Below are 25,645 nucleotides of genomic sequence, written 5' to 3'. Positions count from 1 at the left end.
GGACACCCTGCTCTCGGCCTGGGCAGAGGGGGGACATTGACCCACCAACAGCACCGCATACCCACGGTCTGGCTGGGGTAGCCACCGGGCACGGGAACAGGGACAGGCAGGAATGGCAGAGCCTGGGAGGCCCCGAGGACACCCTCCTAGGCTCCTGGGGCCTCAGGGGAGGCAGCTCACATACCAAGGCTGGGCCGTGAGGGGAGCGAAGCCTCAGTACTGAGATGGCCCAGTGGGGCCTTCGGAAGGGCCTTCCTCCACGGCCTGGCCAGCCAGCCCACGTGTGGGGATGCTCTCACTGGAAGGGCTGGAAAGCCCGGGCTCTGGACGGCAGGCCTGGGATCATGTCCCAGCTCCTCTCCGTCTCCTGGAGTCCTGGGTCTGTCTCCAGGGAGCAAGGGAGAGAAGACCCTGGGCCCATCCCACCCTTCTGCTCCTCCCTCTTGGGATCGGCCCCTAGAAATGCCCCCTTGCCCGCAGTCTGGATGTTAACAGGGGGGTCAGGCTGCTCGGGGGCCTCGGGTCTCCCAGACGGTGTCTAGTCGTCCACACAACTGGCAGAACAATTTCCTTGGGTTTCTGACATGTGATTTTCCACAGTCCGGTGTCCCCGCCCAGCTCACCAGGCCTGCTCTGCTGAGCGAGCAGAGTTCTGCCGGATTCCTTCCACTCACCGCAGGGCCCAGCCCCTCGGGGAGACGGGGGTCACCGCAGCCACAGGGGCGCTGCCGGCTGGCGGGGGGCAGGCTTCCAGGTCCCTGGGAGAGTCTGTGTCGGTGGACGGACAACGGCCAGCCAGTGCCGCGTCCCAGGGGGAGGGTTCCAGACAGCGTCTGCTGGGAAACAGAATGCGGGTCCTGGTGCCCCTCCTCGCCCAGATGAGCTCCCAATGGGTTGAAGATAACAGCTGTGAAAAGAGAAGCCATCCCAGTCTTCAAGGGAAGCGGGTCTGGGTTTGGGTTCCTCTTGGGAGAAGGTTCTCAGCAGGAACTGCAGAAGTATCGAGAACTGTGGCTGGATAAAAGTTTTAGCTTTCTTTTCAAAACATACTGAAGTTTAAATGAAAGGGCAAATGAAACGCTGGGGAAGGACCTACACCCCCAAACAGAGAGAGCATTTTAGGGGTGCACCGTGACCCCAGAGCGGCTCTCTGAGCCTCTGTTTCTCCCCTCCAACAAGGGGTCCCAAGGGCACAAGGACTGCCTCCGAAAAATCTAGAAAGGTGTGCCTAAAAAACAGTGTCTTTGATAAAAGGAAGCTGTTCGATAAAATCCTATACATTTTTTTTTTAAGATTTTATTTATTCATTCATGAGAGACAGAGAGAGGGAGAGGCAGAGGCAGAGGGAGAAGCAGGCTCCCCGTGGAGCAGGGAGCCCGATGCGGGACTCGATCCCAGGACCCCGGGACCATGACCTGAGCCAAAGGCAGACACTTAACCAACTGAGCCACCCAGGCGTCCCAAATTCTTTACATTTTTAAACCAATCTTTGTTTCCGTTTTTTAAAGCGAGTGATGACACAGAATCCGGCAAGTCACAAAAGTACAAGCCTAAGTGGCCAGTAAATACTTACAAACTGTTGACCTCATTAAAACTCAGGAAAATGCCAATTAAAATACGCTCAGTCCTACTTTTCCTGTGTAAGATGCTCCAGGATTGAATGTCCCCTGGCCCAGGCGGGGCTGGGAGCGACTGACCACCGTCACTCAGGTCACTTGGCTGCAAAGAACAGGACCTCGCTGTGCTTGCTCACTGTGTGTGTCCGACTGGGCTGGGGACGCCCCGGTGCTGCTAAACCGTTACTTGTGGGTGTGTCCGTGCGGCGTTTCCAGAACAGGTTTGCTGAGCCGCACCCGTGTGCTGGGAAGAGCTGACAGTCCTCCCCAGCGAGCCAAACTTGCATGAGAGAGAGATCAATCTCTGTCTCCCTTCCCCCCTTTCCCACTCTCTACATCTCTGTATCTGCATATATATTATATACATACACATCTGTTTATAGTGATACACGTACATACACCCCGTGGGTTCCGTTTCTCTGGAGAACCCTGGTACTCCTCCTCCACAGCAGCCGAGCCTGGACGGGCCATCCCACGGACGCCTGGTGGGACAGGGCCTCTGCTCTCCTCTGCAGCCCAGCCTTCCCTGTCCCCCCCAGGCCCCGCCACACCCCGGAACTTCAGCTCACTACATGTCCCAGGGAAGGCTGGGACCGGGTGACTGGACGCCAGCCTACCCCTCGTTCCCGTCCGCCTCAGCCAGAGGGCTGGCTGCATGCACACCACACGGGCTGCACCGGGCCACCTCCCCGGGGGCCACGAGAGGACCTGAGGGCTGAGCAGGCCCCAGCTCGTCTTCTCAGGAAACTGGATGCCAGCCTTACAAAGAGCATGTGCCCCGGCACCCCCACCTATGACACTCTCCCGCCCTGAGGTGGGCTGTGGCCACATGGAGGTGCCCTGTGGCCCTGGGGGTGACAAGCCTGCTTGCACAGCCCATCCACAGGGAATTTGGGGAGCAAGATACTGCGTTAGTCACTGAGAAATCCCCCCCGGGCCCACCCAGACTAATACGTGTCCTGTCTTGGGGACACATTTGCTGTTCCTTCTGCTGACATCACTACTTTCTGTCTCTCACTGAGGCTCCCCACACTGCCCTGCGTAGAACTTCAGCCCTCCCCCGTGTGCCCCGAAACAGCCCACCCCACGCCCCCAGTTGATAGCTGACATATTGACCCATGGGGCCATCCTGAGGGCATTAAGTGGCCTGCCTGTGCTGATGCCCTTCGCCCTCACCCTGTGACTTTGTAGGCCCCTCCCCCCTTGACTATAGGCTTGGCCACGTGGCTGCTCTGGCCAGTGGGACAGGAACAGACCTGGCTCAAGGAGAGGCTTGAAGAAGCGCTCGCAGCATCCTGCTCCCTGTCCCCCCAACCTTCCAGAACTGTGAGGGCAAACCTGGGCCGGCCTGCTGGAGAAGAGACCACAGGGGCAGGCTGAGGCCCTGGGGGGACCGGCATCCTGCCAGGGGGACCATGAGGGCAACCAGGGAGGCCAGCCAAGCCGGGCTCAGACAGGCAGAACAGCCTGGAGAGTTGGCAGGCATGTGAGCTAATAAATGTGATTGCTTCCATCTGCTGAGCTAGGTGGTTGGTCACTCAGCAGGGTCTGACACTTACTCGTGCATTTACTACCTTTCTCCACCGCCGTGATGTTTACTACTGCATCCTGCCTGTTTAGAGGACAGCCCGGCACACAAGGCCCTGAGTAAACATCTGTTAAGTGTCTGAACATGGGACAGGTACCTTCATAGGGTCCTGTGAGCCGGAGAGCAGCGTCAGCTGGAACCGTGTGATGACAGGAGTGTGGTCAGTGCTGGAGCTCATGAGCAGCGTGGCGGACCTCGAGCACCCAGGCCTCTAGACAATTGATGCAGGTCGCCTGTGAGTTTCACAATAAAGATTAGCCAGGAGTCCCCTTCCTCTTCTGGAAGTTAATACCTTTGCCTTGTAACAAACCCTGACGAAGGCTAATAAGTAACACCCACATGAAAATGCTTATAGCTTAGACCTACATCATTGAGAGGACAGTGCATCAGGCCCTGCTGTCCCTGCAAGACTTAAAGACTACATCATCTCTGGAAAAGACACAGAATCTTCAAAATCTAAAATCTACCCAAAAGATACAATTTAAGAGCTCCATAACATAGCAAGAAAAACTGTAATTAAAAAAAAAATTCAGTCTAATACTTAAGTTTGAATAGTTTCAGATAGCACAGACGGTCCTGTTGTTCCAATTGATTGACAACTCGTAACCTGCCACTTCTGCTTGCCCGAAATGGCTTTTCAGTTAAGATAGGGTCAGCTGTGAGTGATGGAAAGCCCAGTGTAACAATGGTTTACATAAGGTAGAAATTTAGTCCTTCACATAAACAATAGTCAGAGGCAAGCAGTCCGGAGCTGGCCTGGCAGCCTAACAACTACCATCTTGTTGCTCCCTGCATCCTCAACTTATGGCTTCCGTTTCTTGGTGCAAAATAGCTGCTTCAGCTCCAGCCATCACACCAGCATCCCAGCCAGCAGAAAGGAGGAAAGGAATAGCAGAGCACAATTTCTTCCTTTAAGAACACTTTCTAGAAGTTCACACACAGCTCCAAGTTGATTCCAGTGGCCTTGGCCAGAGCTCAGTCACCAGTCATCCCCAGCTAAGGGAAGCTGAGAAGTGCAGCCTTTTTCCGGTGGCCCCGTGCCGGCTAAATCTCAGGAGTTCTGTTACTGAACAAGGAGTCGATAATAGATACTGAGGAATAATTAGTCTGTGGCAGACAATATTCTCTCCTGAGTCTGGCGAGATTACTAAACTCTTAGGAAGGTATAAAAAATACCCAGTATGCGGTGGAGGAGGGTGTCAAAGCTGCAATCCCAGGAAAGTGTGAGAATAAGCAAGGAACCACGGCATTAAGAATGTTATGATCCGTGTGTGGGGTAGGTATTCACCTTCCCGCGTGTTCATCTGCAGACCTGAGTCAGAAGCCCACCCGACAGAAACAAGAAGCAGCAACCAGCTCCAATGGAGAAGGGGGGCCCCCGGCAGGCGTGCAGCCCAGCTCCAGAGCTCCTGCCACCAGAGGGGGTTCCGGAACGCCCCCAGGGCTGCTCGGAGTGCCCGGGGTCCTCAGGACTAAAACCTGCAGTGGCTCTCTCTGTCTTTCTCTCCCCTCCTCCTAAGAGCTGAGCTTCTCGAAGCCGTGGTCCACGCTCCTCTCTCTGCTTCCTCAGTTTCAGGCAGCTGGGGCTGCCCCTGGCACTCTAACCCGCCCCCTGGACTGCCGAGGGCCACCACGGCTCCTTTCATGACCTCCTCCTCCTGGACAGGATTAGGGTCACTCAGACTTCTGGGCTGGCTGCCCCCCCTCCTCCCCTGCTTCTGGGGTGGGGGCCTCTGCAACACATGTCCCCTCCCAGTCCACACCGCTCTTTACCCGCTATAGACCCAGACCCTCCCCCTCCTAAATCACCCGCTCATAGTCCTGTGTACAAACACTGTCCCCAAAGAAGGGGAGTCAGACTCAGCGTCTAGAACCCCAAAGACTTGGAAGTCTGGGGGGACCATCACCCCATGTGTGTCCAAGGCCAGCCCTCAGGGACTCCTGTGGGATTGTGTAAGCCAAGCCAGGCCAGCCCCAGGCTGCACGGGCTCACCATGGGCACAGGGGCATCTCCTGGTAAGAAGTGCTTGCCAAGGGCGGCCAAAGTCAGGTTGTATGCATTTTGTGCCAGGATGACTTGCTCAGTCAAAAAGCATTCATAGACTGGCTCTATGGGCGGGCACGGTCACCCTGAGCCCACGCAGGAGGGACCCCCACCGCCGGGAGCCTTCCCTCCAGCAGAGGAGACAGCAGGCTGAGGGACGAGCAGGAGGACCAGCCAGGGCTTTGTTACCAGCACAGGGCTCCTGGAGGGAGGAGTGAGTGGGCTGGGCCAGGACAGTCCCTGCAGGGAAGGGATGGTGTCCTGGAGAGGGGCATGCACATGCCAAGGGCCAGAAAACCCTGCTGGAGGGGAGCAGCTGAAAGGATTGTGGAAGGACGGGGAGAGTGTGGACAGGGGTTAGGGGCACTGTGAGGCCTGTGTGGGTCTGCAGGAAGCCGACTCGAACTGGGGTTCTATCCCGTGGGCAGAGGGACTTCCCGCAGCTGAGTGGAGTCACAGAGACTAGAAGGACTGCGGGGTGCAAGGATGCCAGGCTGGGCAGGATACTGGGGCAGCGCCCACAAAACCTGGGCTCAGCAGATGGTGGGGGAGGGGCCAGCGAGGCCACTGGTTGTAACGGGTGGGTGGGGGCCTGAGGGGGGCCCACAGGAGGAGAATTTCTGGAGGAGGGGACGGGTAAAACAGGGTGGGGCATGCCCTGCAGACAGCTGGTCACACACTCCTGAACCCAGGGGCATGAACCGGGCAGTGTCGATTTGGGGGTGACTGATGGGTGAGGGGAAGGTCAGACTCCCCCAGGGGCGTGTGGGGAGAAGTGCCTCTACCCCATTCAGGTATGATGTGAGGGTCAGATGTGAGGCAGCGATGGCCACTTGGCCCTATCCCCCGCCTTGAGATGCCACTTCCCCAAATGAGTGTTCGTGGGGCTGGCAGGGCCCCCAGTGCCTGTGCCGGGCTGGACGTCAGGGGTCCCGCCAACCATGCGCTGGGTCTGCAATCCTGCCAGCTGGGGGTCATCAGAAACAGGGGTGGTGCTCCCGCCTGCCCACTCCCACCTTACCCCTGCACCCCAGCGGGCTCAGTGCCCCCACCTGCCAAACCCCTCAGGGCTGCTGTCTGTGGGTCTGTTGAACACTCTGTTTATTGTGCAAGCTCATTGTAGAAAAATCAGAAAATAGGCAAAATAACAATGTGATTATGGTTAAGTTGTATCGAATGTATCCCACCTCCCAGAGAGAACAAGTAACAGTTTTTACATCACCATCCCCTGCTTGTAGGAAGCACATAGGCTGGGAGGTCTGTGATGGAGCCAGGCTCCCTGGGTCCCATCCCTGAAATAATAGAAAATACATACATCAGTCTCCGTCCCCATTCCTGACACGGAGCTCCTGAAACCCTTGGAATTTCCCAAGCAACAAGAGCACTGGGAGCATCTCTTGTTCTAACATACAGTCTGATCCCATCCCAGAACAGAGTTCCTAAATCTCTTGGAATTTCCTGGGTGAAGGGAGTGTCTTTCGCTCTAACGAGGTGACTCTGGGTGGGCTCCAGGATGGTTTCAGGAGGGGCGGTGGTCACCAGAAAGATCAAGCCATGATTAGGAGCCTGGAGCATTCCACCTCACCCCCATCCTCCTGGGAAGGGAGAGGGGCTGGAGATTGGCTTGATGATGGATGCTGCCTCCCATGAGGAAGCCTCTATAAAATCCCTACAGTACAGGGTTTGAAGAGCTTCCCACGGTGGTCTCCAGCTCCGTGGGGCCAGAATCGACTGGGTCAGTACCCTTCTGGACCCTGCCCTGTGTGTCTCTTCATCTAGCCTTCATTCCTATCCCTTACCATCCTCTGTGACAAGTAATCTAGTAGGTAAACTGTTCTCCTGAGTCCTGTGAGCCAGGCTAATACATGATCAGAGGGGATCCCCAATCTCCAGCCAGCCAGTCAGAGCACAGAAGCTCCTAGACTTGAGGCTGCCATCTGCAGTGGGGTGATGGCTGAGCCCTTAACCTGTCGGAACTGTAGGATAGCCAGCCAGTGTTGGAGAATTGTCCAGGGTGGGTGTCAGAAGTCGCGTGAGAGTCAAGGAGACCCAGGAGTGTTTTTCCAGGACAAGACCCCAACACTGCAGTTCACTAGCCATGCAAACGGCAGGCAACTTATTTGAGCTCTCTGTGTCTCCGTCTCCTCCCCGGCAACAGGGGAGGGAGCATGGAGGTCATCCAGTGACGGGAATGTGCTGGGCATCGATGAGCTGACACACGTGAAGAGCTTAGGACAGCACCCGGCAGAGAGCGCTGATCTCATTATGTGTGCGTGCACATGCTTAAAAAATGTTTTATTATTAAAGCCTCAAACATATGCACCAGTGAAGACTTCCTGCCCATCACCAGCACCTAAGTTATCAGTTCATGGCCTGTCTTGTTTCTTCTTTGTCCCACCCTTCCCTCTGCTCGGCATCATTGGAAGCAAATCCCAGACATCATATGACTTCACCAGGAGACAGTTTGTTGTACATTTCTGAAAGAAAGGACTGCCTCCGCCTCTCTCTCCTTAACATAACCTACGATCAGTCTTGACCACAGTTCCGTAGCATTCAGAGCTACCATCAATCGGCATGCACACGTCTCCAGCTGCCCCATGCGTTCTACTTTCTGCAGCTGGTTTGTTTGAACTGGGATCCAAACGAGGCCGCTGTGCTGTGATCGATCGCTCTGATCCTTGTATGTCAGTGGCCCTGAGTCTACACATCACCCGATGCGGGAAGGCATCTGATCACTCCCCGTTACGAATCAGGACACAGGCGGGTTATGCACTCTGAAGAGGGTGGGGGAGGAAGGGCGTCTGCAGGAGGTGAGGGCAGGCCCAACCCCACTCCCCACCAGAGGGGCCGTGGGGTCCGGCGCCCAGCCCCCCTCACACCCTCAATCCTCACCCCAGGTTTCTAGGACACCACCTTGCCAGTTCTCCCCAGGCCCTGGGGACAGTCTCCCTCCTCCATTGTGGAGGAGCCCTGTGTCTGCACATGGCCTGCATCTGTCCTCCCTCTGGGGGGACCTCTTAGCTCCCTTACCGTAGCTGCAGATGCGCCCAGGCCGCCCAGGCCCAGGTGCTGGCCCAATTCTGTCCTCCTCCTTCGGTTTCCGCGGGGTCCCAAGGACCAGTCTGAAGCCCCACTCCCGAGCTCCTTAGGACCCAGCCTTTCTGCACTCTGACAGCCAGACCCAACCCGCCGAGGGCTCTTGTCAGCTCTACTCACACACCTCGCCCCTGTCCGGCGCCTTCCAGCTGGCCTCTCAGAAGGGTCTCCTGGCCTTCACCCTTGCCCCGAGCTGCTCTCTGGACAGCATCAGGGGCTTGTGGAAGCTAAGCAGGGTCATGTCCGGCCCCCCGCTCAAAGCCTCTCCTCTGACTCTAGGTAAGTCAAAGACCTTCCTGCGGCCAGAGGGCCTCACTTTCTGACCCTCCCCTGCTCACTCTGTGCTGGCCACACAGGTCCTTGCTTTTCCCGGCCCCGCGAGACCCCTCACCTGGAGCTCCGCGAGGTCACTGCTCAGACATCCTCCGTTCAGTGAGCCGTCGTGGGCCCTCCTCACCTAGGATTGCAGCCCCCTCCCCTACTCTGGCCACACACACACACACACACACACACACACACACACACACACAGCCTCCCTCCGCCTCTCTACCTCGGGTTCGGTCTGCGGCACTCGGTGCTCCTCACCATTGTTCCAGCTACCTGATGCTGTGTAACGAGCGGCCCTGGAGCTGAGCGGCTTATAGCAGCAGTGATAATTCTCCATGTCGCATCAGCTAGAGTCCCGTGTGCGATGGTGGTCAGCAGCAAGCCGGAAGCACACTCCGTCCTCCGGTCCCCTGGCCTCTCGTCGCTCCAGGGCCAGCCCGCCAGCCCACGCTCCTTTCCATGGCAGCTATCTTCCAAGCAGGAAGACACGGAAGCCGCAAGCCGTCTTCAGACGAAACCCAGAGGTCCCACAGTGTCACTCCTGCTGTGTTCTGTTGGTCAGAGCAAGTCCCAGGGCCAGCCCCGATTCAGAGGGGACTAGACCCTGCCTCCTGCCAGGGAGAGAGCATCCAGGTCACGCTGGGAAAGGGCGAGCAGGTGGGAGGGCTCCATGCAGCCATGCTGCCGACCCCCACCACACCATCTGGCATCTGGCCAGTACCTGCCGTCACTTCATCATTGTCCCTCTTGCTTCCACTAAAATGCAATGAAGGCAGAGACTTCTGTGTGTCTAGTACCCTGCGCCCTCCGTGCTCAGACCAGAGCGTGGCGCACAGCATGATTTTGCTGAGACGGTGCCTCAGAAGTCAAAGGCCAGTGCTCAGTCATAGCTGTGCCTCTGTGACCTTGGAAACAGCACCTCAGCTCCAAGCCTCAGTTTCTCCATCTGTAAGATGGGAACATGACAGCAGGACCAATTCCACACCACTGAGAACAGAAATACAATGTAACAAGTAAGTAGCACAGCACTCGGCCTCCAGGAGCCTTCCGTAAATGGCAGCAGTGCACTGATGAGGACACCGGGGCTGTGGCACTGAGACTCCACTCCTTTCTAACCGCACGGGGCCCTGACCTGGATGCCCCCCTGAGCTGCAGCTCCACTGCCAGTCTTCTGGGGAAGGATGGACTCTGACCTTGACCTGCCCCATTGACCTGGGGCAACCTGCTGCCTCCCTGTCTGACTTCCCAAGACCCTCCACCCTGTGGGCCGCAATCCAGGGCAACCTTGGCCATTCTGCCAAACTTACCAGCCCAGGGCTGTCCCTGAAGCCAATGAACTGGAACTCCCCGTCATCATATCTGTGTTTTATTTCAAGGATAACAGTAGTAAATGGGAAAATACCTAAATAAAGGAAGCTGGGGGGCGGGGTGGAGGCTTCTCGGCGGTGGGCGGAGCTGTGGCCCCAGACGAGGGAAGCGTCTGTCCCTCCTGCGGGGGTCACAGCCTCGGACAAGGTCCCGTCCAGGTGAGGGCAGGGTGGGCTCTTCCTATCGGGTCAGCTATGGACCCCTGGGAGGGCTGCGAGCGCCCCCTGCCGGAGCTTCCAACCCCAGTACTGATGTGCAGTCACGTTCGTTCAAGAACATAGTGGGGATTCTGTCATGATACAAATGGGATAAACTGTGGTGGGAAGAGTAGACAATTTTGCCAATTCGGGATGGAGTTTGGGTCAGCGAACATCCCTCTTCTCATAGGCCTTGGGACCCCTTAGGTCCCCCCTACTGGCAACCACACAGGGGTTGGCCAAATGGACCCAAAGAGCTCAGGTGAATGACATGCCTCTATCCTTCGCTCTCAGGCCAAGCTCCATGGCGAGGGGGGTCAGGGGCTGTCCTTCACCCCCTGGCCCTGACTCCCCACTCCAGATCCTGACACACACACACACACACACACACCACACACCCGGGGCCTCTTTTTTATACAGAGCCTGTTTGTATAAACACCCAGGGTGCTGGATTTAGGAAGTGGGCTTTGAGATGTAATTGGGTCATGAGGGTGGAGCCCTCCCGGAGGGGAGGAGGGCCCTTGTGAAAGAGGTGCCATGTCTCACCCTTGCACCCCCTGGGGACACAGCGAGCCATGTGCAACTCTCCCCAACACGGAATCTGCAGTTCTAGCCTCCTGAACTGTGAGAAGTAAATCTCTGCGGTTTGGCCACCAGCACCGGTATTTATTGTAGCTGCCCAAATGGGCCAAGACACCATCCAATCAGCAGCCCACCTCCTCCTCAAAAGGCAGTATGGTTTCCCAATAGTAAAGCATGTCTGTGTTATATCACCTTCCAGGCCCTTGGCAAGCTGCAGCCCCTAACACTAGCACATCTATTCTTGTCAGAAGCTAAGTCCTGTGGGTCTGATAGATCTTTGCAGATCAGGGAAGGCTGGCCACAGAGCCCATCAGCAGAGTCCAGAGCTGAGCCCAGGTCAGAGCTGCACACTAGGGTGGCAGGGTGAACGGTGGTGCCCCCAATTCATGTCCACCTGGAACCTCAGAATGTGACCTTATTTGGAATAAGGGTCTTTGCAGATGTCATCAAGATAGGAAATTTCAAGGGGCGCTTGGGTGGCTCAGTGGGTTAAGCGTCTGCCTTTCTCTCAGGTCCTGATCTCAGGGTCCTGGGATCGAGTCCTGCATTGGGCTCCCTGCCCTGCGCAGTCTGCTTCTCCCTCTGCCTCTGCTGCTCCCCCTGCTCATGGTCTCTTGCTCATTCTCTCCTTCTCTCTCTCAAATAAACAAATAAAATCTTAAAAAAAAAAAAAAGATAAGAAATTTCAAGATGAGGTCATCCTGGATTAGGGTGGCCCTTAAACCCAATGAATAGGGCCTTCGTAAGAAAAGAGGAAGGGACAGGGCGAGGCAGCCACCAGCCTAGGCCTGCCAGGAACCCCCCCTGGAAGCTGGAAGAAGCAGGAAGAGTCCTCCCTGGAGCCTCCAGAGGAACCATGGCCTTGCTCACCCCTTGATCTTAGAACTCTGGCCTCCAGAACCGGGAGAGAATAAATTCCTGTCGTGTTAAGCCGCTCGGTTTGTTGGGGACCTGAAAATGCCAGGTGCTACGGGCTGAATTGTGTCTCCTGCCATCCCTCAAATTCATACGTTGCAACCCTAACCCCCAATGTGACTGTATTTGGAGATAGGGCTTTTAAGAAGTAATACGGTTAAATGGGGTCATAAGGGTAGGGTCCTGATTCAATGGGATTAGCGGCAGGTGGTCAAGCAGAGATCTCTCTCGCTGTCTCTCTCCACAGATCACCAACCGGCCCCGGGAGCCAGGAGAGGAGGCCTCGGAACGAAGTCTACCTGCCTGCACCTTGATGATGGCCTTCTGGCCTCCAGACTGTGAGAAGTGTCTGTCACTCAAGCTTCCAGTGTGGTATTTTGTGATGGCCTGAGCTGACTGACGCAGCAGGTACCCCACACCCACAGTGGCCTGGAGGGAAAGCTCAGGGAGGCCCAGGGCCAGCGGCCAGAGCCACGGGGCCAGCAGCATCAGCAGCCTGACCACGTGCCCTCCGGAATGTTGTTGGCAAGCAGCCCGAAAAGACAGAAACCCAGAGCAGGGGTAGACCCCAGAGCCAGGGCAGAGTCCTGGCCCCACAGGCCAAGGGCAGGTGCAAATAGCACCAAAGGGAACTTTTGAGAAGGTGGTCCGCAGGGAGGTTTTGTGCAGGTCACGAGGACTGAAAGATCACCCCCAAGGACCTCTCTGAGCTGGAAATGGAAACAGGAAATAGCTAGATGGGGTTCATCTTGGAAAAATGCAAACTCACATATCTGGGCAAGGCTAATCCACACCACAGTGTGAGAAAGCTCCAGCACAGAGCAGGGGGGAGGCATGCAGCCCCCAGAGCAGCTGCAAGGGCCCAGGCAAGAGGCCATTGGTGTAGCCTCTCTGACTCTTTGCGGGGTGGTTTCAGCACGGGGACTGAGGTGTCTGGGAACCCCAAAGCAGGTTTAGTGGAAGAAGAGGCCTAAGGCTTCTACTTCCCAGCGGGCCAGACGGTGACCTAATGGTCTAGGGAGTGGCGGAGAGAGCACCCCGCCCAGCAGTGCTGTGGCCTTGCCCACTGGTGCCCAGGCCTCCACTCAGTGGGCACGGGGCTCCTCCTCCCCCTCACAACCTCCCTGGGCCTGCAGAAAGCCCCATGTTCCTCAGTTTTGCAAGCTGCCCAGCATTCGAAGCATGCCGATGTGATGGGTCATTAGAAGTTGCCTCCGCCTCTGGGAGAGTACCCAGCTGCCCTGGCCAGAGACAGAGGACATTAAGAGGGAAGCAAACGAGGCCTGGCTGAGGCACCTGCCTCCCTCAGCCCTGCGCCCACCAGCTGTGACAGGAGGCCTCCAGGAAGAGAAGATCAAGGACAGGGGTGGGAACAGGGTTACACCTGGCCTGTCGCACCTGTTCATCTGAGCATGGGCTAAACCAGCTGCAGCAGAAGGAATGCAACACGTAGTGCCTGAAAAGGAGAGGAATACTCCATACTGTCAAGATGTCCACTTTCCCAAACTGATCTAGACAATCAAAACAATCCCAGTGTTGGAAAGGAATGGCTGGGTGTGATTTTTGTTTCCATTTTGTTGGATATGGTTACCAAATCGGCTTCCAAAAAGTCCTTCCTACAGATTGCTGCCTCCCTCACACCTGACAGGTGCACAGGTCAGGCAATCTGGTTCAGGTTTACAGTAGGATTCTTCTGTGAAATTCCTACCAGTGTTCTTGCCAATTTTTCATTAGATCATTGACTTTTTCTTATTTATCTGTGGACAGTTTCACAATTACAGGAATTAGACAATTTCAAAATACATCACACACACTTCCCCCCCCCCCCGTCTGCCTTTTAATTCTTGTCACATTTTCAATTTGAATACGGATTAAGTTTACTATTCTTTTTCTTCCCCTTCTCCAGGTTTATCGTGATAGACATTCGTCGACTTTCCAGGACCTTTCTTGTTTGCTTTTTAGATTTGGAGGTTTTATGCATCTGGATTTCATTTTGGCGTTAAGGAGTGACGGAGAAAGCCAGTTTCTATTTTTCCAAATGGCCGGCCAGTGGTACCAACGCCGCTGGACGGAAACACCTTCCGGGCTTTGAAGCCCCTCGACCAGCACGTTCCAACCTCATGCGTCCGCCCCCTCCCCACCCCCGGCACGTCCCGCCCCCGCCCCTCCCCCGCGCCGCCGGTCCCCCCAGCCCCCCCGCGTCCTGCCCCAGCCGCGCTCTCCACACCGCCCCCCACGCCCCGGACCCCCGCCCCGCTCTCCCCACCCCCAGGGCCCCTGCCCCGGCTCCCCTGCTGGTCCCCCGCACAAGGCGGGTCCCGCGCGCGCCGCGCTCCCCGGCCCCGCCCCGCCGTGCCCCCCACACCCCACTCGCACCGGACCCTCCCGCCGGGCCCCCGCCCCGCGCCGCGCCGCCCCGCCCCCAGCGCTCTCCCGCCCCGCCCCCATCAGTCCGCCCCGCCCCCGCGCTCCCCCGCCCCGTCCCCATCACTCCGCCCCGCCTCCGCGCTCACTTGGTCCCACCCCCGCCCCGCCCCCGTTCTCCCCGGCCTCGCCCCCCACGCCGGCGCCGTTCCAGTTCGCTCTGCGAGTTATTTACATAAAGGGCGTGTCCTCTGGTGCTATTTGCATGGAGAAGGGGCCTGAGGCGCAAACTCAATCCGGTGGGAGCCCCGGACGGCTCCGAGCGGTCTAATTTGCATGGGGCGGGGCCTGCTCGCACTTACCGCCAGGTGCCGCTTCCCCTTCCGGCCTGCTTCCGCCGCCTTTCTTCCGATTTCCTCTCGCCTTTTTCGGCGCCGGCCCGCGGCCAGAGAGGGGATGCTCCCGAAGCAGCGACGGGCGCGGGTCCGGTCCCCCGACGGCCCTGCCTCCTCCTCCCCGCCGCGCTTCCCGGGCGTCGCCATCTACTTGGCGGAGCCGCGCATGGGCCGCAGCCGCCGGGCCTTCCTCACGCGCCTGGCGGTCTCCAAGGGCTTCAGGGTCCTGGACGCCTACAGGTGCGCGGTCGTGGGGAAGCTTGCGGCCCGGGGTGGGGCCCTTGCCCGCGGCGCTTTGGGGGGGTGGCACCTGTCCGGGGCTCCTGTTCGGGGCGCCTTGGCGGGGGGGGCACCTGTGTGGGGGCTCCTGCCGGGGGTGACTTCAGGGGGGTCACCTGCCCGGGGGCTCCGGCCCGGGGCGTCTCGAGGGGGGTCACCTGCCCTGGGGTTTCTGCGTGGGACGCCTTCAGGGAGTCCCCTGCCGGGGGCTCCTGCCCGGGCCGCCTTCATGGTTGGGGGGGCGCCTGCACGAGGGGCGCGGGGCGGGTGTTGCGCCCACAGGGGACCGAGGGACGCCTGTGTGGGATCGCCATGCCGTCACGCCCGACGACACTGCTGCGTGGCGTGAGCGCCTAAGCACAAAATGCCCGTGCTCAGAACTCTGCAAGTGACCAGCCACACTCACAAGCAGTATTTCTTTTCAGCTGAGGATATTGAGATCTAAAACGATTCACCTGGCAGTGGAGGGGCACCTGAGGTTTTGGATTCCAAGTTAACCCTGGCATTTCATGCTCATGTGGCTTTTCTCTCAATATCCTCTTGTATAAAAGGGTGCTAGCAGTTAGGGCCAGGAGCGTTCTGTAGGACAAGGAGAGAACGTGTGCCAGAGGCTCTGTAAAGAGCTATAGGGCGCTGTGGGGTGGTTAAGGATCGCACTGGCTGAGGGCCTTGTGCCCTCGGTGAGTTCATCTTGCCCTATTAGCCAAAGTGACGCCTCCCCTCTGGGCTGAGACAGTGACTTGAGTGAGACTCCCAGATCAGCAAAAATTATGGGCTACAGAAACACTGCTGAGATTAAGGAAATGGGTTCCAGTAGGTTTAAGGTTGGAAGAGCAAGCAAACCAGGGGCCAGTCCCCCAGCAGCTTTTTTGTTTGTTTGTTTCAGTGATTTAACCATTCCCAGTGGTTAGACCCGCGCAGAGAGGAGTTCAGTGTGCTGGGTGCTGTCTAAGCCTCTAAACCCTTTGCTTATGAGTTTGTTTAATCTGTGTGACAACCCGACACAGTAGATAGGTTGTTACCTGCTTTGAAGAGGAAGAAATCAGGGGACAGGGACGTTAAGTGAGATGCCCAAGGCCACCAGGAGGTGTGTGCCAGAGCTGGGGTTCACAGCCGAGCAGTCTGGGTGCAGCAGACGAAGAGCCTCTGGTTCTGCCCCCTAAGGACCTCCATCCTCAGAGGCCGGGGGAGAGGAGGGCAGACGAGTGGACAGAGACGTGGGCTGGGCTGCAGCTCGGCGGGTGCTGGGGTGACAGACGTGTTCCTCTTCGAGAAGGGGCTTTCTGAGGAGGTGGCATGGAAGGATGAATGGGTGCTCACCAGGCAGAGGGGACAGGAAGCGAAGGCCTGGAGGCACCGAGCAAGGCAGGAGGGACCTGTGGACGGGAGCTCTGCGCCCTCTCTCTGCCCAGCTCTGAGGTGACGCATGTGGTGATGGAACAGACCTCAGCGGAGGAGGCCGGCTGCTGGCACGGGCGCAGGGCGGCGGCGGCCTCGCCCCGAGGATGCCCCCGCCCAGCGCTGCTGGACATAAGCTGGTTCACAGAAAGCATGGCAGCTGGGCAGCCCGTGCCCGTGGAGCGCCGGCACCGCCTGGAGGTGAGCGGGGTGGCCTGGCGTGGGGCCCGCGGAGAACGCCCCGGTGCGGGCTCTGGCTCGGAGGGCACAGGTGGCCTGTCAGGAGCACCGCGGTGCCTCCAGAGGCGGGGGGGCAGTGGGGCTCAGCGCAGACCACTGGGCGCCCTTGGAGGCCGGGCCATCCTGGCTTCTGCTCTCGTTGGTGTGAGCTCTTGAGGTCCACTTATTTCTAGCATCTTCAGGCCTGTCGTGCTCAAGTAGTGAGACAGTGACTCCTGGTGAGATGACCCAAGGACCAGCAGGAAGCTGTCCTCACGGTGCTGTGGGTCTGTGGCTTCTGCCCCCGTTCAGTGCTTCCGGGGGGGAGCAGATGTGGGCTCAGGGTCGGGCTTCCCGAGCTCAGCCCTGCCTGTGGGCCACAAGCCGGTGTCCCTGTCTGCGAGGCGGGCATGGCGGGCGCTGTAGCCCACGCAGTAGAGACGGTTGCGGGAGGGAGAGCGCGCGCATCATGTGCAGTGACAGGGACGGTCCTCCCTGAGGGTCCGCGGGTGCTGGGCCTGCTGACGCTCTGGGTGAGGAGCCCCTCCTCGGCCTGCTCCGCCCCCGCTCTTCTTGTCAGGGGCAGGGCTCTGGGGGCTGCCGGGCCCTGCCAGCCCTCGGCCTCCAGGTGGCCTCTGTATTGCCCGCCCCCAGGTGGCTGTGCCCAGGAAGGAGCTGCCCAGCCCGGTGAGGATGCCGCCCTATGCCTGCCAGCGCCCCACGCCGCTCACACACCACAACACCGGCCTCTCGGTGAGCCTTGGGTTCCAGCCTCCCTGGGGTGGGGCCGGGCCTGTTGCCGGCAGCCCTGCTACTCTGCCCGGTCCCAGCCTGGGGACAGGTGGGTGGGAGCCGGAGGGTGTGGAGTCAGGGACCGTCCCCCCTCACCAAGGGCCTGTCCTTGCAGGAGGCTCTAGAGGTGCTGGCGGAGGCCGCAGGCTTTGAGGGCAGCGAGGGCCGCTTCCTCTCCTTCAGCAGAGCGGCCGCGGTGCTCAAGGCCCTTCCGAGCCGGGTCACGGCCCTGAGCCAGCTGCAGGGGCTGCCCCACTTTGGAGAACACTCCTGCAGGGTCGTCCAGGTAGGTGCTCCCGGGTGGAGTGGTGAGCGCAGGCAGGTGCGTGAGGCGGCCTGGGGATCGTGAGCGCGGGGGGCTCAGGGGCTCAGTGCAGCCCTGGAGGCCGGCTTCAGGGCCAGGGCGAGCCACCCTCTGCTCGGATTCCTCGTCTGTAAATGGGGGCCACACCGTGTGGCTGGGAGGGCCCGGGCAGGACTAGTAGCTGGATCGTTGGCATCGGCCCCGCTGTCTGGGATGGTGGACGGGAACCCCGGACTTGGAGCACCTCTTTTTAAAATACAAAGTACGTAAGGACCCAGAACGTTAGGTGCTTCACATACCATGTTAAGTGTACCATCTAAGGGGTTCACTTGCCACTGGGAGACTATGTGGGGACCAAACATACTTTTGAACTCAATTAAGCTTTTAAGCGAAGTCCCGTTGAATACGTCACCCGTGTTTGGAAAAGCCACAGTTTCCACATTCTGGGACTTGTCATTGTCTGAGAGGTGGCCCGTGTTCCCTGGGCCGAGGGCCGTGAGGCCAGAAGTGTTGGTGCCTCCCCGGGCGTGGTCTCTATTTCCAAGCGCCCCTGCGTGCTGATCGGACGAAGCTGCCCTGCTGAGTGTTGGGGTTCCGCCTGGTCCTCGGGCCCCAGACCTTGTGTCCAGTCAGGCTGAGCCTTCTGCTTGGTCCCCTAGGAGCTGCTGGAACATGGGGTGTGTGAGGAGGTGGAGAGGGTCCGGCTGTCAGAGCGATACGTCACCATGAAGGTACATGCAGGGCGGACCCCAGCAGGGGCTCGGAGCCCTCCCCCGGATGGCAGCCCGGTGCCAGCCACGGACGGGAGGCGAGCAGGGGCACCCAGGGATCAGAGAGGGTCTTGCTGAGGAGGTGGCCGTGAGCTGACACCGGAGATGCGTGAGGCAGCCAAACAGAGTGGGGCGAGGAGAAGTAGCGTGTAGCACGGGGGTTTGTAGATCCACTCAGCACCATCACTGGAATGTTCTCCACTGTGGTGTGTCCCTGGCATCTTAAACAGAGCGTACTGGACAAAACATAACTTCCTCCCTCTTTATGATCTCGAGCCCTGCTTGTCGCCCTGCCTGTGTCCACAGCGCACCTTGCCCTGTTCCTACCGCCCCCGATCTGACGCGCCAGAGCTCTGGTGGCTGCCTCCGTCCCGCGGCTCAGACGCCTGTCCCATCAGCGACCTGTTGGGGGCAGGGGGGCTTCCCTGGCAGGGTGGGCTGTCGGTGGTGAGGGCCAAGGGGGGGCTTCAGAGAGGGAGAGGAGCCACGGGTGAAGGACGGAGGGTCCCAGGTAGGTGCCCAGGCCAGCAGAGAGGTGGGTCAACGATTAGAAGTTCATTGTTGAAGCCACATGGTTGGGCTGTTCTGAGCATTTTTTCTGTCAGGACCCAGGCTCTTGGTTCCGGGGCCCGGGGGAAGGACGGCCAGCATCGCCCAAGATGGGCAGGGCTGTAGCCGGAGGAGGCAGGGCTCGGGGACCCGAGTGCCACCAGGGTCCTCCTCCTTTCTGTGCACTGGCCCCCTCGCCAGCTGAGACCCGGCCACGGAAGGCTCCCCGTCCGTGGGTTACGGCCTCCACCACCGCACACGCCTGACGTTCTGTTTCGCTTCCAAAAATGGCTGGAGCGGGTGCCTACCTCGGACCAACAAGCTTGGTCGGGGAGGAAAGAGTGACTTGCTGGGGCTGGGGGCTGGCCCCCCCGCCCCGTGTGGGAGACCTGTGTGGGAGACCCGTGTGGGGCCGGCCGCCCCCGACAGGAGGTTGGCTCCCACGCTGCAGCTCCTCTAGAACAACCCTCTGGTTTGCTAAGGAGAAGCACCCCAGTGCGAAACCCCAGCTGCAACTAGGTGGGAGTGGCGTGGTTCCCGGTGGACAGGAGGCTGTGGGGGTGACTGGTGTGCGGTGCTGGGCTCACAGGCTCTGGGGAGAGACTTTCCCGGAGCAGGGGGTCGAGGCCCTCAGAGGGAGGTACACCGGGGTCTGTCCGGGCCGTCCCCCGCACGGGCCAGCCTTGGGGTTTGAATCCTGCCTGTGCGCACCGTGTGGCCTCGGGCGGCCTGCTTGAACCCGACAGCTGTGAGCGGCCACGGGGCGGCCCGGGACAGCAGCGCCCTCATGGACGGTGGTGGCCATCTGCGTCTTCTGTCGGGACTTCGCTCCTGACCGTGCTGTGCTCGTCCCCCAAACAGCTTTTCACTGGGATCTTCGGGGTTGGGGTCAAGACTGCTGACCGGTGGTACCGGGATGGGCTGCGGACCCTGGACAGCCTCCACAAGCAGCCCCAGAGGCTGACCCAGCAGCAGAGAGCAGGTGAGCCTCTGAGAAGGACGGGGCCCCGGGCCCCCCACACCACGGAGCCCTCAGCACTGACCAGACGCGGCACGTGCCGGGGGGCTGCCTGGACGGCAGGGCGCGGGGTCAGTGCACAGAGGTCCCGGGGGCAGGCAGGCCTCTGTCTGGATCTGCTGGAGCCCTTCCGCAGCGAACAGTGATGGGGTGACGTTCACGCCTCCTGGTTGGACCGGGAAGGGGAGGCCCGTGCCCTGCGCACAGCTTGGCAGCGTGGGGCTGGTGTCCTGGCGCACTGGCAGATGGCATGGGGACCTGTGTGGCAGGAGAGGCTCAGGACAGGGCCTGCTCATGGCAGGGGGCCCCGTGCAGTGGAACGAACGGGAGCTTGAGAGTGTGTCAGGCCTGGGCTGGGTCCTGTCTCGGCCATGTACTAGGTAGGTGACCACGGCCCTGAGACTTCGACTTCTCTGAGCCTCCGTTCCGTTGTCTGAGCTGCTCCGTGAGGCCGGTGGGTAGCAGGTGCTAGACTGGCCTCCCCGCGTGGCCGCGGTTGGGGGCCCCGCCAGGGCGGTTCCGCAGCCTGGCACCCACCGCACCTTTGAACCTCTTCCCTCGGACTGGGGGAGGGGAGGCCCTGCGGGGGTCCGCGGCTGAGGGAACGTGAGGTGCGATCCGCCACGGGTCCCCGTGACACGGTCAGGAACCGCCTACCGAGAGCCCGCGCCCCCAGCGCCGCCGCTCCCCCTCTGAAACCTCCTGACTGTGCGGGCGGCAGCGGGCCCCCCGCAGGTGCGGAGCCGGGCCGGGGCTCCGGTGAAGGGCTTCCTGAGCGGCAGAGCCACCTCCTTCACGTCCTTACCCGCTTCCGGCCCATTTATGGAGGGAGAACCGAGGCCTTCGCAGGGGTGGTCTGTCGTGACTGCGCCCACAGCAGCCTGACGGCACAGACAGGAGTCCTGCTCGCCCCTCCGTGCCGCCGCCCGCGGGTCTGCGGTTTCCTCTGCTTCGAGGGGAGGAGGGACAGTGGCGAGCACGAGCCGGGGGGGCTGGGAAGGTCAGCAGACCGTGCTTCCGCAGGGCTCCAGCACTACCGCGACCTGAGCGCCCCGGTCCAGCGGCCGGAGGCGGAGGCCCTGCAGCAGGTGGTGGAGGCCGCTGCGGCGCGCGTCCTGCCCGGGGCCACCGTGACGCTGGTGGGCGGCTTCCGGAGGTGAGGGGGTCTGCGGGCCCTCCCGGGAAGGCCCCTGGGGTGGGCCCTCCCTCCCTGGCGGGACCTGGGAGCAGCCACAGCCCCGTGTGGCCCCCGGAGTCAGACGGCGCCCCCTCAGGGGGAAGTTGCAGGGCCACGACGTGGACTTGCTGGTCAGCCACCCCCAGGAGGGCCGGGAGGCCGGGCTGCTGCCCAGCGTGATGGGCCGCCTGGAGAAGCAGGTGAGGGGCTCGGGCTGCCTGCCTGGGCTGGGGGACGGCGGGGAGGACTGCCGGGACCCTGGCTCCTGCCCCTGGCCGCGCCCCGCGGTGGCCCGCCACGCCTGCTCTGCCCGCAGGGGCTTGTCCTTTACCACCAACACCACCGCGGCCGCCCTGAGGACGCTGCCCACCCGACCCGGGGGAGCCACACCATGGATGCGTTCGAGATTACTTTCTGCATTTTCTGCCTACCACAACCCCCAGGGGCCGCGGTGGGGGGTGCCCAGAGGAGGGCCGTGCGGGTGGACCTGGTGGCTGTCCCCATCAGCCAGCTCCCCTTCGCCCTGCTAGGCTGGACTGGCTCTAAGGTAGGCGCCGGCTGTGGGGGCCGGGCCTGGGGCTGTGGGGGGGGATAAGTGGCCCTGCCACGACCTCGCTTTCCCCAGCATTTCCAGCGGGAGCTGCGCCGCTTCAGCCGGAAGGAGAGAGGGCTGTGGCTGAACAGCCACGGGCTGTTTGACCCAGAGCAGGTGTGTTGCTGGGGGTAGGGGGGTTGCCTGGGGGAGGAACCTGCTGCCCCTCCCGACCCCTCCCCACGCCCTTCTCCAGGAAGCCAGCGCCATCGGGGGCAGTCCCCAGGCCTTAACACCCCCACTCCTGTTGCAGAAGATGCTTTTCCACGTGGCCTCCGAGGAAGACATATTCAGGCACCTGGGCCTTGAGTACCTTCCCCCAGAGCAGAGAAATGCCTGAGCCTGCCTGCCGGCCCCACCCCACTCTGGCGAGCCAGCCCCCTGTGGGCTCCAGGGAGAGTATGCACTGTGGCCCCAGGTCCTCGCCCCTCCCGACCCCCGACCCGGAGCCCTACCCACCCTCCAGTCCAGGATCTAATGAAATGAGACCGTGCACCAAACCAAGCTCCGTGTTCTGAATGCGCTACTGTGATGGGGAGTGCGGGCACCTGGCCCCCATCAGCTATGGGGTGATGGTTGGGGGCACCATAGCGGGGTGCCACTGGGCCAGTGCGGATGTGAACAGCCCCGTCTCCGTGGTGGGGTGCTTGCACAGCCTGAGGTGGTGGATGGCGGTGTCCCAGGGCTCCGAGATGGGAGGTGGAGGCCTGGAGCTCCTTCCCACCAGGAGTGCGCTGCCGGGCGCTAAAGGGTGGCCAGCATCTGGAGAGGGACGGTGCAGAGGCAGGAGCTGGGGTGGGGGGAGAACTTCCGGTGCTGGCCCCCACCTTCCAAACAGGCGTCCAGTCTCCGGTCTCTGCCTTGGTTCTTCCAAGCTCTGTTCTCAGAAGGCCTTTAACAGTCACCTAGCGTCCCCGCCCTCGCTCCCTGCGCCCCGCAGCTCCCCACCCTGTTCAGTAATTCCAGAGTCCTCACCGTGGCCCCCAGGGGCCTGGCATTCCTGCGTCCCCCTGGCCGCTGGCCTCCTCTCCACTCCCACCGCTCTGACCGAGCCGCAGACGCCCACGGGGCCGGTGGGGGTCCCCGCGTCTCACGGAGGGGCACTGGCCATGCGGCGTCCTCTGCTCCGGCTCCAGGGCCTTCGCTGCTGGACCGTCCACCTGGAACACTGTCCAGACTCACAGGTCTCTGTCAGGTGAGGACGCCCCTGACCGCTCTCTGCAATAAAAAATACTTTTCAAAGGAACTTGCAGTAACGTTGACTCGTTTTGGTGTAGGGTTTTACGAATTGTAACGTGTGTAGACGCGTCCACCTCCACCAGGCCAACCTTGCAAATAAAGCAGCCAGTTATTGTACCAGCAAAATGGGTTCATTTGGGAATGGCGGAGGGACTGCGGTCTGGACGGGACCAGGAGGAGGGGGCTGGGCGGGGCTGCTCTGCGGGTCCGATGGAGGAAGCCGGGGGCTCGGGTGGTGCTCGGCGGCAGGGCAGGCTTCTGTCCGAGCCCCTCTCCGGCCTCCGGACTCTTCTCAGGCAGGTTGTGTCCGCCCGGTGTGCCTGTTCCGCCGCAGGACGCCCCCGTGCTGGCCCGTCGCGCTTCCCCGTCGTCCCCCACCCCCGCTCGCCCGTCGCGTCCACCTGCTCTCCTGGCGCTTCCCGGTCCCTGCGGTTCTTCTGCGGAACGTCCCGTGCGTGCAGGCCGACTCCGTGTAGGCTTCCGAGACTGGCCCTCCGCGTGGGGCCTCCGACAGTCCTCCGGGTGCCCGCCGTTCCTCCTTCCACCGCGGGGCATCATCCGGCGTCGACGCGTCCACCTGTCGAGAACTTGTGTCCAGGCTCCGGTGACCACGAAGAGAACCGCTGCAGACCTGGACGACAGGTGTCCGTGTGAACACAGGTTCTCCTTTCTCGGGGCACGCGGTGAGACCCGGGGTCTCCAGGGCTTACGGGGTGAGGGTGTGCCACTTTCCAAGGAGGCCGCACGGACAAGCGTCCCGGGAGCCCGGCGCGCGGTGTGCGCGCACCCTCGCTGTGGGTCTCCCGAGGGCGCGCCCCCGCCGTCTGCAGGGCCGAGCACGGTTTCACCGCGGTACCATCGCTCTCCGCTCTGCGTGTGGGTCCCCTGCTCTCTGTAACCGTCGGTGTGTAGGGTGTGTGTGCATTTCTTACAAGGGCGCTTCTCAGAGCAGAGTCTGACCTTTTAGGAAGTCTGGTTTGCCAGTCTATCAGTGCACCTTTTTTTTTTTCCTCTCACGCTTCTGGGTCATGTCTCTGACTCCGAATTACAATAAACGTTGTCTCTGTTTTCTTGCAGAGCGTACAGTTTACATGGAGATGTAGGATTCATTCTGAGTGAATTTTAAGTATGAGGTTTAGGCTGAGGATTCGGTATCTGCGGGAGGAGGCCCGTGGTTCCAGCACCATCTGTCGACAAGACCGTCTTTTCGCTCCCGGATTGTCCTCGAAGCTTCCTGAGACATCCGTTGGCCATTTTTGTGCAGGGCTGTTTCTGGGTTCTCTTCTGTTCCATCTCTCTCTGTGCCCATCGCTTCAAAAACACCCTCCTAACTCGACTAACCTGAATTGGAGAGGAATGCCTAGTATCAGCTGGTGTGACTCCTCTAATTTTATTCTTTCCAGATTGTTTTGCCTGCTCTTCTTTTGACTTTCCGTATAGATTTTAGAATCAGCTTGTCTGTCTACGAAGGAATACTTTGGGATTCGTGAACACAAGATGTCTCTGCACGAAGCTGCTTGTCTTTGATTCCTTCCATCAATGTTTTCTGGTTTTTCAACATAGAGACCCAGCCCCTGCTCTGTTAGGTTTATGCCTAATTCTCTCTTTCCCTTGTAGCTGTTACAGATTGTTTCAGTTTCCATTTGTTCATTGTGAGCACTCAAACCCACCGATTCTCATGCATAGATGTATCCTGAAACCTGACAGAACTCACTATTAGTTTAGATTCCTGGTGGTTCTGTCTGTCCGTCCACATAAACAGCCCTCCTGTTTGTGACTGGGAACAATTTCAGGTCCCCTGTTATTTGCTTGTGTGGCCTCACTGGTCTGGCCAGAGCCTCTGGGGCTCCGTGGGTGGACGTGGGCCTCTTTGCTCGCGCCCAGTCTTGGGTTCAGCGTTTCCCCATTAAGATGATGTTAGGGGTCCGGCGTCTGTAGGTGCCCTTTATCAGATGAAGTTCAGTTCAGTTTTATTCCTAGTTTTCTGAGTGTTTTTATCAGGAAGGGGTGTTGGATTTTGTCAAATGCTTTTTTTTTTTCATTCATTGAGATGATCATGTGTCATTTTTGTCAAAAAACAAAACATTCTACTGATAGGGTGTATTAATTGGCTTTCAGATTTAAACCTCCCGACATAAATTTCGTGGTGTAGAATCCATTTTATTTGTTGCTAGATTCTGTGCTGAAGTTTGTATGTAACAGATCCTCTCTGCAGCTGTCTCTGCTGTCTTTGATGAGTGATGGTATCAGGGTGATTGATACCACGGAACACGAGGTTACTGTTCACTTTAACCAATGTGCATTATTATATTCAGGGCGAGTTCCTCGAAGCCAGCATGGAATTGGGTGACTTTTAAAAGTCCAAACTATAAGTTGTCTTTAATTCAATGTGTTTGGCTGTGATATTGTGATACAATAAGAAATGCATAAGGGCATCTGGGAGGCTCAGTCAGTTAGGCGTCCAACTCTTGATTTTGGCTCAGGGTCCTGGGACTGAGCCCTGTGTCGGGCTCCCTGCTCACTGGGGAGCCTGCTTCTCCTTCTCCTCCCTGCTCATGCTCTCTCTCTCTCTCAAATAAATAAATAAAATCTTTTTTAAAAATACAGAAATCCATATTTTGGTCTTCCTGTCCACCTCCTGGCTAGAGCTCCTAAATCCCATGAAATGTCTTGGGTGAAAGCAGTGTCTTTTTCCCAGTGAGGCACTCACTTGGTGGGCTCTGGGACGGCTTTGGGATGGGGCTGGGCACCAGAAAGATCAGGCCATGATTAGAAGCCCAGCCCCATCCTCGAGGGAGGGGAGAGGCACTGGAGAT

The 25,645-nt window shown here is 59.5% G+C and overlaps 1 protein-coding gene across 5 annotated transcripts; it reads left to right on the top strand.

Annotated features, from left to right (window-relative positions):
• The first annotated feature begins 14,352 nt into the window (after positions 1 to 14,352).
• Positions 14,353 to 25,333, top strand: POLM (DNA polymerase mu). 5 transcript variants are annotated; one of them, XM_032430580.1, is made up of 13 exons: positions 14,353 to 14,732; positions 16,184 to 16,370; positions 17,043 to 17,141; positions 17,296 to 17,466; positions 18,144 to 18,215; positions 19,665 to 19,785; positions 20,845 to 20,977; positions 21,096 to 21,198; positions 21,315 to 21,545; positions 21,624 to 21,707; positions 21,844 to 22,785; positions 23,126 to 23,471; positions 23,907 to 25,333. In XM_032430580.1, the coding sequence occupies exons 1-11, from the start codon at positions 14,434 to 14,436 to the stop codon at positions 21,928 to 21,930; spliced, it is 1,587 nt and encodes a 528-aa protein (XP_032286471.1). In that variant the 5' UTR covers positions 14,353 to 14,433; the 3' UTR covers positions 21,931 to 22,785; positions 23,126 to 23,471; positions 23,907 to 25,333. The 5 variants fall into 5 exon arrangements, with proteins under 5 accessions (XP_032286471.1, XP_032286470.1, XP_032286472.1 ...); XM_032430579.1 differs by having other exon boundaries at positions 21,844 to 23,471; XM_032430581.1 differs by having other exon boundaries at positions 21,844 to 23,489.
• The last annotated feature ends 312 nt before the right edge of the window (positions 25,334 to 25,645 follow it).

The sequence above is a fragment of the Phoca vitulina genome, unplaced genomic scaffold (assembly GCF_004348235.1).
Source record: "Phoca vitulina isolate PV1807 unplaced genomic scaffold, GSC_HSeal_1.0 scaffold44, whole genome shotgun sequence".
Lineage (NCBI taxonomy): Eukaryota > Metazoa > Chordata > Mammalia > Carnivora > Phocidae > Phoca > Phoca vitulina.
This window is presented reverse-complemented; position numbering and strand designations above follow the sequence as displayed.